This window comes from Saccoglossus kowalevskii, chromosome 2 (genome assembly GCF_978046115.1).
Source record: "Saccoglossus kowalevskii chromosome 2, keSacKowa6.1, whole genome shotgun sequence".
NCBI classification, from domain to species: Eukaryota; Metazoa; Hemichordata; class Enteropneusta; family Harrimaniidae; genus Saccoglossus; species Saccoglossus kowalevskii.
In genome coordinates, this window is record NC_140642.1 from 23999930 (window position 1) to 24018269 (window position 18340).

Below are 18340 nucleotides of genomic sequence, written 5' to 3' on the forward strand. Positions count from 1 at the left end.
CTACCGGTACCATTGATTTTAATGTTGTTAATGTTCGTATGTAACCTGTATGAACTTAATATATTTTGACAGTCATAGAACTTTTTGTATGGAGAATAGTCATCAACTTTCTGCAAACATCTTGCACTAAATTTGCATTTGTTTAAGCTTAATTAATCAAACATGCCACGTTCCAAAGTCTGTTCTTTTAATGATCAGAGACTAGATGCAAACGTTTGGTATTGAGACAAATGATTTTTCAGAGTCACTATAAGGAAGGCATGCTATAGCTTTTCAACGTAGGCAAAATGATAGAGGTCATGATTCCCACTGAAACAAAATACCCATCCTTTAATAGAATAACAGAACAACACAATATACTTGTATCAAGAACATAAATGTTCTCTGAAAATTTATTTGAAAAAAATATGATTGTTTTTATTATAAAAACAGAAAATTGTCACAAATGACTCAAATCACAGGTCATACACCCTGGACCTAGTGAGATTTACTGCAGTTATCGTGCCTCAATGTACTTTACCCAAATAATGCTGTACACACATGTGCATGGAGGAATACAATGTCTACTATAACCAGGTCAATTGCTTGTGATCATACAAATGTGCAATGGGGGGCTGCTTTCAATACCAATTGCAAAGAATAAGACTGATCTTCTAACACTGCAATCAAACCAACTTGGGTTTTAGTAATACTTTACGCGACAAATCATACCATGCCCTGTATACTGACACCTATCCAATCAGTTAAATCAGCACTATAAAGATGGACACGTCTCCAAATACAGATCTAAATTTACTGCAATGATCACATAATACCAGTGAGTCTTCTTAAGAATGTTATATATTAATTACCACCATTTAACCTACAACACTTTATGATGAACTTAACACATCTTTCATTATTTGGGCAGTGGTTAAAAAAAGTTTGTATTCCAGATAGAAAATCAAGAATCTCTCAGTATTCTCTCCTCTTTTTACTTCTACTGTCATAGTCATAGTCCTTTGATCTACCACCAACATTTGGTCTTTTACTGGCCTCTTTAGCTTGGGACAAGAACTTATCCAAACCGAAAGGATCTTCTTCCTCTTCTTTCTCAAACTGCACAGGTCCATCTCTCCTTCGTGTTCTGTCAGTACCCTCAAACTCTTTTCCAGGAACAAACCTGTCATGACAAATGTACAATTAACAAAAGATAAAGAGACAACTATCCCAACAGATTTACCCTAGTTTCAGCTTTTTGGTGTCAAAAAAAGCTACAAGCTAAAACCAATTATGCAAATTAGATAATTAATATATACAGATTTGAACCCAAAATTACTCAAATCTACAGATTATTCCCAAAGCATCCTTACATGTATATACCACGTTTCATTGAAATTTAATGACTTGAGCTATTAGGTGGGGCATACACACAAACACACAAAAAACAGACAGAGTAAACTTACAGGCCTCTAGAATACCAAATAACGGTAAAATCAGTATTAAAAATTGCGGCTTCTATTAAAATGGTACAATGCAACAGAGGATGCGGCTTTTATTAGAGCATCTACACAGAGAAATGGTGAATTTTTGGATCTCAATTGTTCAAAAAGAATGGGTGCTGCTTCTATTAGGGGTGCGGCTTCTAATACAGATTTTACCTACAGAAATACCTAGTACAACATCCTATTAAAAGTGACATGAACTTCATATCACTGTAAAATATTTCATTTTTAGTAAGTTATTAAAACATACAAACCTTTTATTTTTCATAAGTGCCTCTAAATCATCACCGTAAATGTCTTTATCAATATTTTTGCTGGGTCTATAAATTGACTGGGCAACATTCTGATCTTTTCTCCATGGTTCACTGTACACATTGTACGACTCGTCTTCCCCTGCACCAAAACCACTGTCCATTCCCTGAAAATAAAATATAATATAAATATAGAATAAAAGAAAAGATTTTCAGAAAAATACAGCCGCTGATAATATTATAAATACTCAAATTAAGCATTGACCTTGATAATTGGTTGACATCAGTGGCAATAAATTTATTAATACAACAGCTGGTTACAGCTTGACACAAATAACACATTTTCATTACCTTGTTCTGATTGAATAATCTTTGGTCAAACTGAGCATCATCACCTCCCCTTCCCCCAGCACCTGGCATACCTAAGGCAATCTTCTCACTGACATCTCTTTCACGCTCTCTCTGAAGCTTGTTCCTAGATTGGGTGAAGTTACAATATTGTATTAAAGATATATACTTGAGGTCAGAGTACACACCAAGAAGAAAAGTGTTATTATCATACAAGAAAACTACTTGTAACCTTTCAGTAGATTGGGTTTTGTTTGTACAGAAGGATGGATACCTTTTATCTGGAGCTGCCCTTGCAATATTTCTTTCACGTTGCCTATCCCTGTGTCTCTCTTCGCGAATCTTGTCTCTCTCTCGAACAACATCATCATCATGATCTGAAGAATTGAAAAAAAAAATTAAATAGCAAAGGAGAAGACAAAGTAGCAAACAACATTTAAAACCTAGTAATTTACACTTACCACCTCCTCGTCTAATGCCAGCTCGTTCTTCTCTTGCTTTCTGTGCCAAGGCACGAAGATTCTCTTCCTGCTTTTCCTTCTGTTTTTGTGCAAGCTTCTTCTCTTGTTGGGCCCTGAGTTCCACAGCTTCTCGAGCCTGCAATCATTATCAGATGCAACTATAGTTATGCATAGTAAAATTTTGTACAAATATACAGCAATCAAAGTCAGGGAATAGACTCTCTTATGCTGATTTGGAATATGTTTTGTTATTTACAACTTACTTTTCTATCAGCAATATACAATGCTTCAGCCAATTTCGCAAAGTTTTCATTAATTTGTTGGCTCTGAAGTCCTCTGCCATCGGCTGCAAGACGCTTATCAAGTGGAATGGTGTAACCCTAAAAAAATTGCACATAAAGGACAGTTAATGTTAAAATCATGTAGGTAACGGTAGACATACATATAGAATTTCTAGTTTGGTATTTGTCAGAGCTACACTGAGATCAGCAATAGTTACAATGTCATCAACAAACCTTTGCATTTTTCCAGTTAGATATACATGGTGGTATTTTCCATTCTTGCTGTTCTTTCACAGTGACCTGATAAATAAATAGATACAAAAGCACAATTAGAACATCACATGCATAAATTTTACAGCACTCTCCTTGTGTAACATAGCGACCACTATAATCCCAAGTAAATTTAGCAGTATCAGAATTTCTAATGCTTGCTTAACACCACATCAGCAAATACCAAATATCCAATATTTGCAAGAGAAACCTACTTTTCTGTTTGGTGAATGCATAACTGGCGCTGGAGGAGAAGGTGGTCCTCTAGGAATCTTCTTATTAACCCTGTAGAATAGATGTGGTAAAATTAAAATTGGTACTACAGACATGATGTCTATTCATGTACACTCTCAATCTATCATACATACATACATACAGTAAAAACTCGATTAATTCGCGGTAGTAAAAATAATTATTTTTTCAAGTGCACAAATTAATAGCGTAAAAACGGAAATTAATGATTTTTGGTGCGCGAATTAAAAGAGTACTTTTAGATCGATTCAAAAAAGAGCTGTTTTCATAAATTTATTAGTGATTTGTTTTGTTTTCCAATGAACAGGATTACAGGACGTTTTTTTAGTGCCTCTGAGACTCGTGGCTAGTCAGTGACATTCATGGCGTGTAGTCGGACAGAGAACACGCACTGCGTCAAGGACCACGGACCATGTTACACTTCAAATGAAACATTGAAATGGTAAAGGTCACTCTGTACACAAACAAACAATGAACACGTGGCTACAAAGTAGCCGTCTGGCTGCACTGCCTTTTTTTTTTCTAGACATCGCCCGGGCGATGTTATGGCAGATATTACGAAGCCCATCTTGTCTGGAAAAATAACCCTGCGTTGATAAAAATGTTTAGAAAAAATAATGTTTCGCATTGACCAAATATAATCATGCAAAGTATAAATTCAAAGTGTTTCAATACATTGGTGAGAGGTCGCATTTTACGTGAACAAGAACATGTACTAAGGAAAATCAAGCCAAAGACGAAACAGGGTGCATCACGGACATGACACAACACACGCTGCGACAACTGAGTGATCAGAGACATCATTTTGGGATGCAATTGAACTTCAAGTACTTTTTTTGCGAAACTTGCTGCACGGCGATGCTGATATCAAGTGTGTGTTGACCGAAGTTTGACCCCAAGTCACACACTGAACTGGCGCGTTACCTTAGCAACCTTTTTCTTTAGTGCCCGCGCGTCAATCTAGTAAAATTGTTATTATATCCGAAGGTACTGTAATTACGCAACTTGTATGCAACTCTGTACTGGCTTTGAATATATCAACGTCGTTTACTTAGTGCACTGCTTTTCTCATTAAGCAAATTTGTTTACAATATTGTACTGGCTCTGAATATTTCAACTTCGTAATGTATTGCTTTCATGATCATTAGTTTTTTTTAACCACGCGTTTGAATTACGTGCGGCATTGGGCAATGACCTCCAGAGTTCATGCACTGATATTTAAATATTCGGACCACCCAGCTTGACACAAATCAATATAGTTACTTGTCATTTGTTCAAAAAATCTTTCAACTCTCACAAATACCATGGATGCGAAGAGTTAACTGGGGGTTAAATGAAAAGGAACGTCTTTCTTGGACAAAAAATATGTCAATACAAGATTATGTGTGCAAGGTTGGATTTATAGAACGTACATGACCGCGAATTAATAGAGACCGCGAATTAATCAAGTTTTTACGGTAGCAGAAATTGGCAATCTGATAAAAACACATCTAAATATGAAGATTTAGCAACTTACTTGAATTTTGGTGGTTCCATTGGATCTTTCTGAACTTCCACCATTCTGATGACTCTTTGCTTGGCACCAGAATTAAATGAAACACCTTGCTGGGATGGAGTGTACCTGTATGTAACAAGAAAAGAAGTACTGAATACAATGCAGTAAAATAGTAAAGAACACTTTGCTGTTTGTGCTCAGATGTGTTGAGCAACTACAAATGTGACTGTCAAATACTTATGGAGAGTTGAAGTTGGAAGGAATATTAACCAAACAGTTGTCTGTATTTGAAAAATTATAATATTTTTTGGGCCACCTGATTTTGAAAAACAATTTGTTTTCCAACTCATATGAGATAAAAAATTTACAGAAAGCCAACAGGATGCAAGGTTATGTATCGGTAGTTACAATTTTTTTAAACTCACTGAAAGGAATCTTATAACATGACCCTGACATTTGTGGGGGTATGAAAGTTCTTTTCACTTGTAATGTGGTGTGTATGCTGTATGAAAATAATTTCTACACCCAACAATCATATCATTTCATAGTGACTCCTACCTTATATATTGGGCTGGTGCCTGTTTTTCTGCATGCCTCACTGGCATCGCAGCTGATATTTTACTCTGCACCATTTTTTCAAGAGCTTTTCTGGTTTTCTCTGTTGTCTAAGAGTAAAATAAAAGCATGAACACTGTACATTATTTTCATGAATATCATGTTCCACTACTTCACAGACTGTAATGATATGTCAAATCAGATGAACGTTATGTGTAAAGAAATAAGATTAAAAGTCTATTATGTCCATATACAGAACACTCAGTGTAAGATGAGTTGTTTTTTAAGCACACCATGTTCTGACGCCATGTTTACAAATAAACTCAGGCTCATGATAAGTTCACGAGTTTTATAAATCAAAATTACTTTTTGTTTTCCTAACTGGACATTACTGCACGTCTGTTGCACAAGAATACCTTGAGTATGAACTCACCTCTTGAATTTCTTCATCATCCGGCTTCTGTAATTCGGGATCATCTTCATTTGTTATGTGTTTGGGAAGGAGGTCAGTAAACTTTGAATAAACAACCTACAATAATAGGAGATGTAAACAATGATGTAAATATAATAGTGGTTGAAGAAAAATAATTGTTTCAGCAAACCATGCAACATAGCTTACCTTATCTTTACCGTGACCATGTCTGGCGATTGCATCATATTTCAGCTTTCCCTCAGCATCTACAGTTTTTGCGATAACATTAGATGAACCGATTTTCTTTTTCTTTCCCATGTCCAGTGGATGCTGTGCAACAGTAATCTCTGGATATGCACCTCCATCGCCAAAGTCCTAGTAGAGAATACATGAGGATTTTAAAAACAAGTCGAAAATTAGGGACTATCACTATGGTGATCGGCTGTGCCATTTCGCATACTTGTTTCAAGTGATCACATTCAAACTTAACAAAAAATCAAAGAAAGCTTAGAAAGAACTCCCATGTGCTGAGAGTATTGGAGACACATTAAATATAATTCGAAATTACTTAGCTGAAAACTAATTATGCAAATCAGAAAATTAATATGACCAGATTTGAGTGTAAAACTAATGAGGTCTGCGCAATGTAACAGAAAATCTATGTCTCCAAGTTTAATTGAAATGTGATTAGAACCAAAAAATTATGAATTATTATGCTTATTAGGGAATTAATATGAACAGATTTTTACCCCAAACTAATTAGGTTTGTACATTGTCCTAGAGCATCTTTGTACTAAGTTTCATTGAAATGGAATAATTAGCACCGTGAAAACTCCAAAATTTCGAACCCTCTAAAAATTTGGCCGCCTATTTATTTGCCGGGTTTCGGTGTTTTATTTACCTCCAAATTTTCGACTCCACTAAAAATTGCCGACTCATTCTTATTCGAAAATTGCGACCAGTTTTAGTTTTCCCCCAAACGAAAAAAAAAACGATGTGAGCGTTCAAACGGGACCTTCCTCAAAGGCATGAATCCGGGTTTCTGATTGACTGAGAGATTTTTATTTTATTGGTAACGAAAATATATTCTAAATAAACGAAGTTTCAAATAAAAACGAACACAAAAATCTCGGCATGCTGCGTTTCTGAATTGTTGATTATTACTGTACTCAGTAGTGATTATAATAATGTACACAAAATAAATTTGTTGAATGGTTATGAAATACAAATAAAAGTCAACTTAGTTTCATCGTAAGCGAATGATTCCGGTCTCGTATAAACGTTTGATGCTGTAGGATATCCGCCATGTTCTCTTAGGTCAAATAGGTCAAATCGCTAATTAACCAATCAAAAAGCTGGATGATGCGAAAACGGCATGATTTTTTTTAAATAAAAAAATTAGTTGTTTTTAAAAAATAAACTGGTCATCTGAAGAATAATTTAACATTGTTCACAGTGATAACAGCTCATTCTCGAAAGGAAGCTTACCCGCTCACGCTAGTCACGATAAAAATCATACACGTGTACTCTTGAATAGACAGACGTCAATGACTACGGTAAAACTTACTCTATTTTAGCCGGCAGGATTGATTGAAATGTCCGAAAAATGACGCCAAAATACACCTTAAAAGTCCCATTTTATTTTCTTAAATCCCATTATATTTTTTAATCCAAGGGCGAATTTACGGCAGAATTTGGTCCCTCAAATCACCGGTACGGTGCTCAAATAAGGGACACGTGAGCTTTGATTCTAACCGGATACATTGCACTGGGTCGGGGAGATCGTTTGCTAAACTTCCATGTATCTTTTGTCCAATGGGTACCTGTACTTCGAACATTCGCAAGTTTTCCTAGGTAGTGCGAGACAGCTTTGTCTTTTGACCTATTAGTTTTGTGCTGACCTCTTCTCCGCGTCTTGATGTTTTGTTTTGCTTGTCATAATACTCACTGATTGATGACTTTGTTTAGATTTTGAGTTACAACTCGGCCACGACCTTTGCTTTTACCGTGAAACATGAGGTAGTTTACGTCAATTGACGGACATTGCATTTTTTAAAAACTAATGAAGCACACTGTCTATCATCCCCATTTTTTTTTGCTGATTACTATTCTGAAAAATTCGACCGTCCGAAAATGCACCTTAATTTTGACTCTAAAAACACGTCACATTTCTAACACAAATTATTTAAAACCGGTCGAAATTTTGGAGTTTTTACGGTACTTTAGATATCAGTGTGAAAGATTAAAATTGGTTAATTATGCAAATTAGGTAATTAATATGTACAGATTTTAACCCACAATTATTCAGGTCTGTCTATTGTCCTACAGCATCCATGTACATTCATTGATATGTGATGTATAGTACCTGAGATATCAGTGTGAAAGTTGGTTAATTATGCAAATTAGGTGATTAATATGCACAAATATTTACCGGAAACTAATTGGGTCTGCATAATTCTAGATTCATTGAAATATGATGATTAGTACTTTAGATATCAGTAGAAAAGCTGAAAATTAATTATGCAAATTAGGTAATTAATATGCACAATTATTTACCCTAAAACTAATCAGGTCTCTGCATAGTCCTAAAGGATCTATGTACCAAGTTTCATTGAAATGCGATGATTAGTACTTGAGATATCAGTGGAAAAACCGAAAATTGACTAATCATTATGCAAATTAGGTAATTAGTATCCACGGATTATTACCAAAAACTAATCAAAACCTAGCATTAGTTCAGAGCATCTATGTACCAAGTTTCATCAAAATCCAATGAGTGGTTGTTTAGATATCAGTGGAACAGTCATGGAACCACTAAAAAATAGCTAATTATCATGCAAATTAGGTAATTAATATGCACGGATTTTTACCAAAAATTAATCAAATCTGCGCATATGTTCAGAGCATCTATGTACCAAGTTTCATCAAAATCCAATGAGTGGTTCTTTAGATATCAGTGGAACAGTCATAGAACAGCTAAAAATTAGCTAATTATCATGCAAATTAGGTAATTAACGAGCATGGATTTTTACCAAAACCTAATCAAATCTGCGCATTGGCCCAGAGCATCTATGCACCAAGTTTCATCAAAAACCGATGTATGGTCAGGGTTCTCCACAAGGGGTTTTTACAGGGCGCCGCGCCCTGTTATCTGAAATTGGCGCCCTGTTTAAATTGTCAGCGCCCTGTTATATTTCCTGTGCGCCCTGCATGGTATCAGACAAAGAATTGTTTACAAAACAGGCCAACACTCATTGTCTTCCGAAGATGATTCATCGTGCTCAGGGTAACTGGTTCATTGTTTTAAGGTGCAACTGTGAAAATTCCGGTTTGTTATCGTAGCAGGTCACCGTGAGGTGATAACACCACCAAACAAAAAGTTACAAGTTTTTTCAACACGATTAAAAATGAACATGTGGTCTAGAAAAGTGCATTACCGTACCCATATTTTTACTGCCAGGGTGATGTCAAATATATAAAATCGTTATCGGTAAAACCATTCGTTAAACATAAGGTCTATGGTTAAAACCAAGTTCACGCCGTGACTAGGTAGCGGCAACATCGTCACCGCCGAGTGGAACAAAGGCAGTAACCGGGCAGCTGTGCACTTGCATGATCGGTAAACGACCAACGCAGCCGACGTACCATCACAGACATTGCTGATCACCAAGAAGTCCACATGAATGCTTGCTTGAACATGTAAATGTTTATATTTAAATGTCACTATTTAAAGTTGAATTTTCTTTAAATCACGATTTAAAAACCCCGGTAAAACGGCCATGCTTTCAACTCGCATCATAAGTGGAGGAAATAAATTTACTTGTGTTTTTTTGGAACAAATATTCTGATTGGTTGTTTTTCGCGTCAATGCGTGGCTTTGGCCAATCAAAAGCATCGTTACATAGTATCAGGGTGCACACAGTAAAATGAACTGTTTCCGGGTCATAGCTGTCTTCAACGAAGCAGACATCAACAAACTTTTGATTCGAATGAAAATTATTCTTTTAAGTATGTATTTTGTTTTTTTTATACCTAAATAGGTTTTACTGTAATTCTATTATTTTTGATAGTAACTGTTAACTGCAGATCGAAAATCTTCTATTGTGTACATTTTATTTCGTTTGATCACCTTGGTTTTTGATGCCATTCATGCAAGTTTTTTAATGAACAAATTACGAACGTTTGTGCGACATACATTTTATTTTGCTTCATCCAAATAAATATAAATCATAAATATAAATTTTTGCTAAAAATTAAATAAAGCATGTATGTATCTATTTGGGACAATAAATTAACAAACTTGTTACGTCTTTTTCTGGACGTGATCATTACTTGTAAACTGATGTCGCCGCTTGAGGAATCGTGCAGCTAAAATCAGCTGATTGTACGTGCTGACATTTACTTAATAATAGCTCTTCAAAATTCCTATTCATTTTGTAATAATAAATATATATTATGCATATGTAATAATATGTAGATTTATAGATTTTTTGGTTTCCATTTTTTAACATCCTTGCCAATGATGCACGTTACAAATGTGCCACGCCCACTTCACATTGGCGCGCCCTGTTTAATTTTCAAACCGTGGAGAACCCTGATGGTTCTTGAGATAGCAGTGGAACAGTCGGACACACATACACACATACACACACACATACACACATACAGACACACTAACTGCAAAGACTCCCATTTTGTGCTTCGCACATGGGAGTCAACCATGTGATTTTGATACAAAATTGCTGGTCTAGCAGGTATTTTGATTGTCAAATTTGATAACTGTGATACAAATGTGTCTGGAACTCATACCATAATACCAGTTGTTACTTTGGGATTTGATTGATTTTGTCGAAAATGACTGTCTGTAAATGTGTTTGTCATGTTTCACTGAGATGAACATATAGCAATTTTATTCAAACTTTGCAGCAGGATCATTCATATTCACTTAAATGTCAATAGTAAGGTCAATTCACAAATTTGTTTTTACAACTAGAATATAAAACCAATGGCAAGGTTGTGTAAATTATAATTTACCTGTGGTACGCGAGGAACCCATCCTTTCCTAGTGCCATAAGATGGAGCTTTACACATGGATACACTCACCATTCGCATCTGAAGAAGGAAACAATTATATATGACAGTTATTCCTTCAAAATAAAAACAGTTTCATTGCATTTTAATGTATGACATACATGTACATACACCCAAACCGAAAACAATGCAATTTGCATTTTCTACTTTTGGTGGTTTCCAGAAGTATGTCGCCTACTGGCAATATACCCATGTACATAATAAAATAAAAAATGTACTAGCATCTGGTAGGACTATTTAGGAACACTGATGGAAATATGTACGCTTCATATTAACAAAAAATATGAAGACAAGAAACTAAAATATTTAATATCATTAACATACCTCCTGTGACGTCCTGTCAATCTCATCAAATTCATCTTGTGTAATTTGGGTTGGTGCTGGAAGAAAACTAAAATAAAGGGAAAATTTAGATAAATTTCTTTTGTGACATGACGACGGTAGTGCTTATATAACCCAGATCTAACCATTATCATTGTAATCTCTGTTCCAAACAGCTTTAGTAAAAATGTATACAATAAGATAGAGGTCGAGAAGAAAAGGAAAGAGAAAAAATAGGTTAGCAAATTTTAGTTTTTTTTTTTGGTTAGTATGAAAAACAAAATTGAATTCCCACATATAAATATCCAACCTAATACTCAAATTAATACCAAATTGCATCGGCATGTAGGTATACACTAGTACATCAGTATCAACTCCGTTTAGTACATCCATAGTCATATAAACAACCTACAACAAGCATTACAATCTGCTTCAAAGCGACCTGAGATCTGCATACAATCGTCATGAAAAAAAAACATTACTGGTGTTTTTCATTCGATTTTCACATTTTTCCGCTCACTTTTCTCGCGACCCCAACGTTGATCACAGTGAATACTGCACGACAATGATACCAGTCCACTGTTCACAGACTGTTGTACAAAACTACAAGGTTTGGTCTCAAAAGCATAGCGTTCGGAATACCCACTTTACAATTATACTGATACAGGAATACAGAAAAACAATGATCAAAAGAACCCACGCCAATAAAGTGATACAATATTCATATAAATGGGACATATTTGTGAACTATTCTGGCTATACACTCTTACCTCGACATCATCGCCATTTTGGCTTTTCAATGCATAACTTACATCCGGGAGCTTTCTGTCCTCGTACAATTATCATTTCTATTAAACATCTAATTTTACACACAGAAAAAAAAACACTAATCATTTACAGTAGACTAAAAATTTAGTGTATATAATTTAGTTAAGGCTTTATTCATTGATAGGTACTATATTTTTAATTAATATTTTTTGTTTGTTCTGTGTCCAAAAAGATTACGCCTAAACGAGGATAAGGTCAGGTCAACGATCAAAGTGCACAACAATATGTCACGTCTTCTGCTTCAATGTGCGCTCATATAAATGTCACTTTCTACGAAACTAATGTTGTTTGAGTCTAAGCTTGCTCAAATTTATTGAAAAATCAGCGTTTACTACAGCAAAGGTATATTATTTACTTTTGTTTGTGACCTCGTAGCTGTGCGGGAAAATATTTTAATTTATTTATTCTCAGAGTTTATTGTGTTTCTGTATCGCAGAAGGACTGGTGCCGGATTAGATCACGGTTGCTAGTAACCGTGGATAGATTAACTCCGGGTATAACGTCTTTAGTCCATGGTTCTTACTTAAATTCTACAACTGACAACTACAAATAATTAGTTTTTTACACCTATGTGTTGCTCGTTGCTATCTGAGATCACAGTTTTCTGTAGCCGTGGTTTCGTGTTTTCTGAGCTTGAATTTGGAACCATCTCAATATTTTTCAAAATTCACAATGTATTTATTGCTCTTCAAAAAATTTAACCACTACCGAATTGCAGTGTGAATTTGATGCTATAGCAACAATTGTTCCCCCTGAGAATTACATCACCAAGTTGTACAGTACCGGTAATCATCAGAGCAACTTTTTTGCTTGACTGTCATAATGATGAAAAATGGAGAGACCCGGGCGCTGCGAAATCACTCTTCAACTTTCTTCTGAATGGAACATCATACCATCTTGATCCATAATTTTCGTTGCAGGATTCTAAGTAACAGTGAAAACAAGAATGAGCTGACAGCCAGCCAGTATGGTTATGAGAAATAGTAGAAATTTGATCAAATATCTAGTTGCTGGAGGAGTAACCCTTTCCAGTTTGGAATATTTGCGAAGACATGATTTTAATTTATCGTCCATTGGTCTGGTTAGGTTTGGGAGAGCCTTCGCAGTAGTAAGTACAGGGATATCACAAAGACGTTATGATGATCACATCTCTGCTTACTGCCCAAGTGCTTTTACTTTACTAAGCTTATGGTACAGTGAAAGGCATAAAGCTGGGGACGTTTTAAATCTTTTATAAATTACTGTATAATTCAAAATGACCAATCCAGAATTGATACAGAGACATCATAACGAGTTCTAATTAATAATAATGAGCTAGTTAAACATCAAATCAGCAAGTCCTTCATTTTGAATAAGTAGGCAGTCGCAGGCTTTTGTGCACATTATGGGCATAGACAATGTCATTATTAAATATTTGAATGAAAGCTGATGATTGATTATTTGTTATAAATATATTTTTAAATTATTGTACATCTTTCTGCTTTTCACTGTATGTGGAGCCCAGGACTTCTCTTAAATTTATTTTGAACATACCTTGCAGGCAATCAATGTATTCATTGACTATAAAGTGTCTATGTATGGTGTTGATAGTCAACAAGAGGATTACCAAGAACTTAAAAACAAGGTAGGAATGGATTTGCAGTTACTTAATGAGTCTTGTACTGCAATAGCTCAAGCTATATAATTCTGGTGTATTTTTTAGTATATGGTATTCTTCAATGAAGTATGTATTCTTCTTATGAAATTTGAGCATTTGGTAGGAAAACACAAAAATGCTGTACTGTTGCTATGACAACTATTTTATATGCATGTTTGGCACCGGTACATGTATGTTACCATGTTCTGAACTTTCGGCTCATTTGAAGTTCAAATTTTGAAGTTGTAGGTGAAATCATTTTTTCAATTTCTGACAACAGTGGATATGATCTCATACTTTACCCAAAATCCCTTGCTGAAGAACCAAGATGGGAGACTACATACATGTAATACATGTACATGTATGGGACAAACTGTCTATCTTTGATTATTATGAAAACTTATCATCTGAAAAAACTCAAAATTTAATTAAAACTTTCTTAGACAACAAATATAACTTGGATAACGATGGAATACATGATGCAGTACTGAATTTCAACTCAATTATTGGTGATGTAGCTGATCAAACCTTTAAAAAGAAGAAATCAAACATCAAAACAAAAACATAAACAAAAAAAGTGGTTTGACAAAGATTGTAGAACCCATAAGAAAGATTTGATTTATTGTGCTAAACTGATTAGCAAACAACCTTTTGACAAAAAGTTAAGAGAAATATATTTTGTGAAGAAAAAGAAATATAAAAAATTGATCAAAACTAAACAAAAAAAGGGAGAGCTTTTAATTGTAAATAAATTAACACATTTGAGAAATGCAAATCCCAATCAATTTTGGAAAATCATTAATGAATTGAAAAATTCTCAGAAAAATCAATCTAATCCTATTTCTGTAGAACAGTGGGAAGAATACTATAAAATATTAAACAAAGCTGATCAGAACAACAATTTGCAAAATAATATCATTTCTGATATGTCAGAAATGGAAAACAGAAATGAATCTAATAAACTTATTAACAATAAAATAACAGAAAAAGAGATAAAAAATGCTATTAAAAAACTTAAAAATAAAAAAGCACCTGGTTATGATGGCTTCTGCTCTGAGCTTTTGAAATGCAGCTCAGATTCGTTGATAAAACCATTAAAAAAACTTTTTAACCTTATTTTAGAGTCCGGAATTTATCCAAAGTCGTGGAATATTAGTATTATTTCACACATCTATAAAAAGGGTGATTCACACGACCCAGAAACTACCGGGGAATAGCTGTATCAAGTTGTATGGGAAAAACATTCTGTATTATAATAAATAATAGAATTACCCAATACCTTGAAACAAATAACATAATTAACAATAATCAAGCAGGGTTCCGTAAAGGTCACCGCACAACAGACCACATTTTTGTATTGAAAACAATTGTTAAAAAATATCTCCAGCTAAATGGAAAATTATATGCATGCTTTATAGACTTCCAAAAAGCCTTCGATAGTGTCTGGCGTAATGGATTGTTTTATAAATTACTCAAAAATGAAATAAATGGCAAAATCTATAATATTATTAAAAATATGTATTGTAATACAAAAGCATGCATTCGTTTAGAAAACACAATCACGGATATATTTGAGACAACAAAAGGTGTGAGACAAGGCTGTGTTATAAGCCCCACACTATTTAATTTATATGTTAATGATATGAGTAAATACTTGGAAGACAGATCCCTTGATCAGGTCACACTACATAACACAAAAATTAACTCGCTACTTTACGCCGATGATCTGGTGCTAATTTCAATAACAGAAAATGGCCTACAAAATGCATTAAATAAACTGCAAGATTATTGCCAAAAATGGAAAATCAAAGTAAATCTTGTGAAAACTAAAATTCTTGTATTCAGAAGGGGAACACTACAAAGAAATGAACAATTCTATTATCAAAATGAAAAACTTTGCTGTGTCAACTCATATAATTATCTTGGAATAATCTTTCAGTCAAATGGTAAATTTACAGAAGCTAGAGACAACCTAGCAGATAAAGCAATCAAAGCCATGTATGCACTAAAGCAGTCTTTACCAAAAGAAACAGACTGTAAAACGTACATCCATCTGTTTAATATATGTATCAAACCAATTTTACTGTATGGATCTGAAATTTGGGGAATGGAAAATATGAGTAACAATAACTGGGACAAAACTAAAACAGAAAAAGTGCATCTAAAATTCATTAAACAACTACTTGGGCTTAATAAATACACAGCGAATAGTGCATGTCGGGGTGAAATTGGAGCATTTCCATTGATAACTGAAGTGAAAATCAATATGATTAAGTTCTGGTCCCGTGTCACAGACAAGTCACAAAATAATTATACAAAGATAGCGTTAAGCGATCAGACTTTGTCAAAAGCACAATGGGAAACATCAGTCAAAAATATCTTGAAAGATGTAGACCTCTCTAAAACATCACAGCTATCACATCAAAATATTAAGGAAATTAGCAGCACTATTAAACAACAATACATAACATACTGGAGAGAGAATATGACAAATGAAAAAACAAAACTGAGAACATACATTAAATTTAAAATTAATTACAATCTGGAAAATTACATTAATGTTTTGGATAATAATCAAAGAATATCAATGGCTAGATTCAGGACAAGTAGTCACAATCTAGCCATTGAAAAAGGCAGACATACCAATCCAAAAACCCCATTAGAAAATAGAATTTGTAAACAATGCCCATTACAGGAGATCGAAGACGAATTACACTTTCTTTTAGTTTGCCCACGATATCAAACAGATAGAAATGATTTTATTTCCAATATTTTATTCCCCAAAGAAATCATTACCAACCTGCAAAAATTCACATATTTAATGAAAAGTAATGACAGAAATATAATAAAACTTTTAGGGGAATTTTTACATAAATCATTTATTTTAAGAAATGAGCTTTTTTTGGATATAATACCTTGACTCTTTTTTTTTCTATTTTTTACGTTATCGTACTTTGATTTTTTTTTTTAATCACTTATATATTTATTGCTGTAAACCAATAGAACATTTGTAATTCCAAGGATGCAATAAAGTTATTATTATTATTATTATTATTATTATTACATGTAATACTGGTGAAAATTTTAATATCTAGAGAATGAAAAGTGATATCAATAAACTGTAAATTGCATGTCCTTACATTTTCCAAGCTGTATCATCTGGGAGTATTGTTAGCCTTGACTTTTCTTTTAATTGTTACTTTGGGAGACTAGTCTTGTAGACGATTATTTCTCCTATGTGATTTCTGACCTAGATTCACTTAAGATCTGCTGTCAAACTACGTACATTATGTTGCGTTAATGGAGGAGTCTTCATCAAGGTTGGTCAGTATGTTGGTGCGTTGGAGTATCTGTTACCTAAAGAGTATGTAGAGACCATGAAAGTGTTGCACAATGATGCCCCCCAGTCATCATTACAAGACATGTGTAAAGTAATAAAAGAAGACTTGGGAAAAGATGTAAGTGTACAAAATAAATCTAATTACCCCGGTAGTTCTGACAAAGTCAGAAAGCTGGGATTCAGAGTGTGCACGAGTATCTGTCCATCATTATGTTAGGATACATGTCCATGACGATTTGTTTTACAATTGGATCAAAGATGGCCGACTGGCAGCCATCTTGTTTTTTGAAAATGTCGTATTTTGGACATGCTTTGTCATTTTTCATTCAAATTTAGTACATAGATCATACATGTTAGGATACATGTCCCCGGTCGTCCATGAGTTCCTGAGTCTGTCCGTCCATGTGTCTGTTCGTCCGTGCGTCAGTCTGTCCAGAGTCATATTTCAGAATACTGTGGACTGATTACCAAACGCTTCAGCGTGGTATTAAGAGTTTGTTTTCAGGGGTGGGTGATACCAAGGTGGGAAATGGATGCACATATGGGGTTAATTCCTTGAATTGCAATATAGAGGGTTCAGGCTGAAATACAATATATAGTGTTTTCATGTTTCGTCTGATATTTCTGTGGTATTCTGCTGCTGTAAATAATGCACGATTTGTTCCGAAATTCAGTATATTGTGTGTATTCCAGGGTTATTCGTTTTTTGCTGAAAACACCCCTATTTTTTAGTGGCAGAGTCGAATAGTCTCACTCCCACTGGGAAATCTGCATTGTTGCTTGAATGTGAGTTAATTAAACACATTTTCCAGACCGGCGAAAGAGTATGCAACAGCCAATTTTAACAGCCTGTCACATGATTTTAGTCTGAATGTCAACATGAAAGAGGCTAGTCCATTTTACGCATGAGTAATTGGGAGTAGAATATGTGAGGGATAGTATCAACAGAGATGTGTATAGTGAAAAGTAATATCTATCCTTCATTTGCATCTCTGAGCATTTCTGTTTTAGTATATTGGTTTGAAAATGTTGAACTTGCATGATTTGCAATGTGTTTTTTTTTACTGGGACTCCCCTATTGATTGAATCCCGGGTTTGAACGAGAACGGCACACCACGTGATTCGTTTGAATACAATGCTGATGGCAAACATGCCGTGTTACTGCGGTACTCCACTGACGGGATGACTTACTAGTACTGCATGCTACAACTTCGCTTGTGATGTTGCTTGTTAGCCATGGATTAAATGAATCTTGATTACCAGTCAAATGTTGCTCATTTGACGTTGGTAATCTTTATTTGGAACTGAGTAACTT

At 34.5% G+C, this 18340-nt stretch overlaps 2 protein-coding genes across 2 annotated transcripts in view; one reads left to right on the forward strand and one right to left on the reverse strand.

Moving 5' to 3' along the window:
- Positions 1-357: 357 nt before the first annotated feature.
- Positions 358-12063, reverse strand: LOC100368699 (SNW domain-containing protein 1-like). Its single transcript, XM_002741323.4, has 15 exons — positions 11992-12063; positions 11225-11291; positions 10844-10921; positions 6017-6184; positions 5831-5926; positions 5401-5507; positions 4864-4968; positions 3311-3380; positions 3060-3125; positions 2808-2924; positions 2545-2680; positions 2358-2460; positions 2087-2210; positions 1739-1902; positions 358-1162 (listed from the first exon to the last, which is right to left on the reverse strand). The coding sequence occupies exons 1-15, from the start codon at positions 12006-12008 to the stop codon at positions 955-957; spliced, it is 1626 nt and encodes a 541-aa protein (XP_002741369.2). The 5' UTR covers positions 12009-12063; the 3' UTR covers positions 358-954.
- Positions 12064-12997: 934 nt separating this feature from the next.
- Positions 12998-18340, forward strand: part of LOC100369003 (aarF domain-containing protein kinase 1-like) — a 28723-nt gene continuing 23380 nt past the window's right edge. The window contains exons 1-3 of the mRNA XM_002741325.4: positions 12998-13157; positions 13590-13673; positions 16940-17143. Coding sequence (XP_002741371.2) covers positions 13017-13157; positions 13590-13673; positions 16940-17143 — 429 coding nt within the window. The 5' untranslated portion in view covers positions 12998-13016. The remainder of the gene's footprint in view (positions 13158-13589; positions 13674-16939; positions 17144-18340) is intronic.

Bases quoted from the DNA above. Each gene is read 5' to 3' on its own strand.
- LOC100368699 (XM_002741323.4), bottom strand. The intron at 3,126-3,310 runs GTAGGTTTCTCT...TTTATTTATCAG, and splicing joins TGCATTCACCAAACAGAAAA to GTCACTGTGAAAGAACAGCA. The intron at 2,925-3,059 runs GTTTGTTGATGA...CAATTTTTTTAG, and splicing joins CTAACTGGAAAAATGCAAAG to GGTTACACCATTCCACTTGA.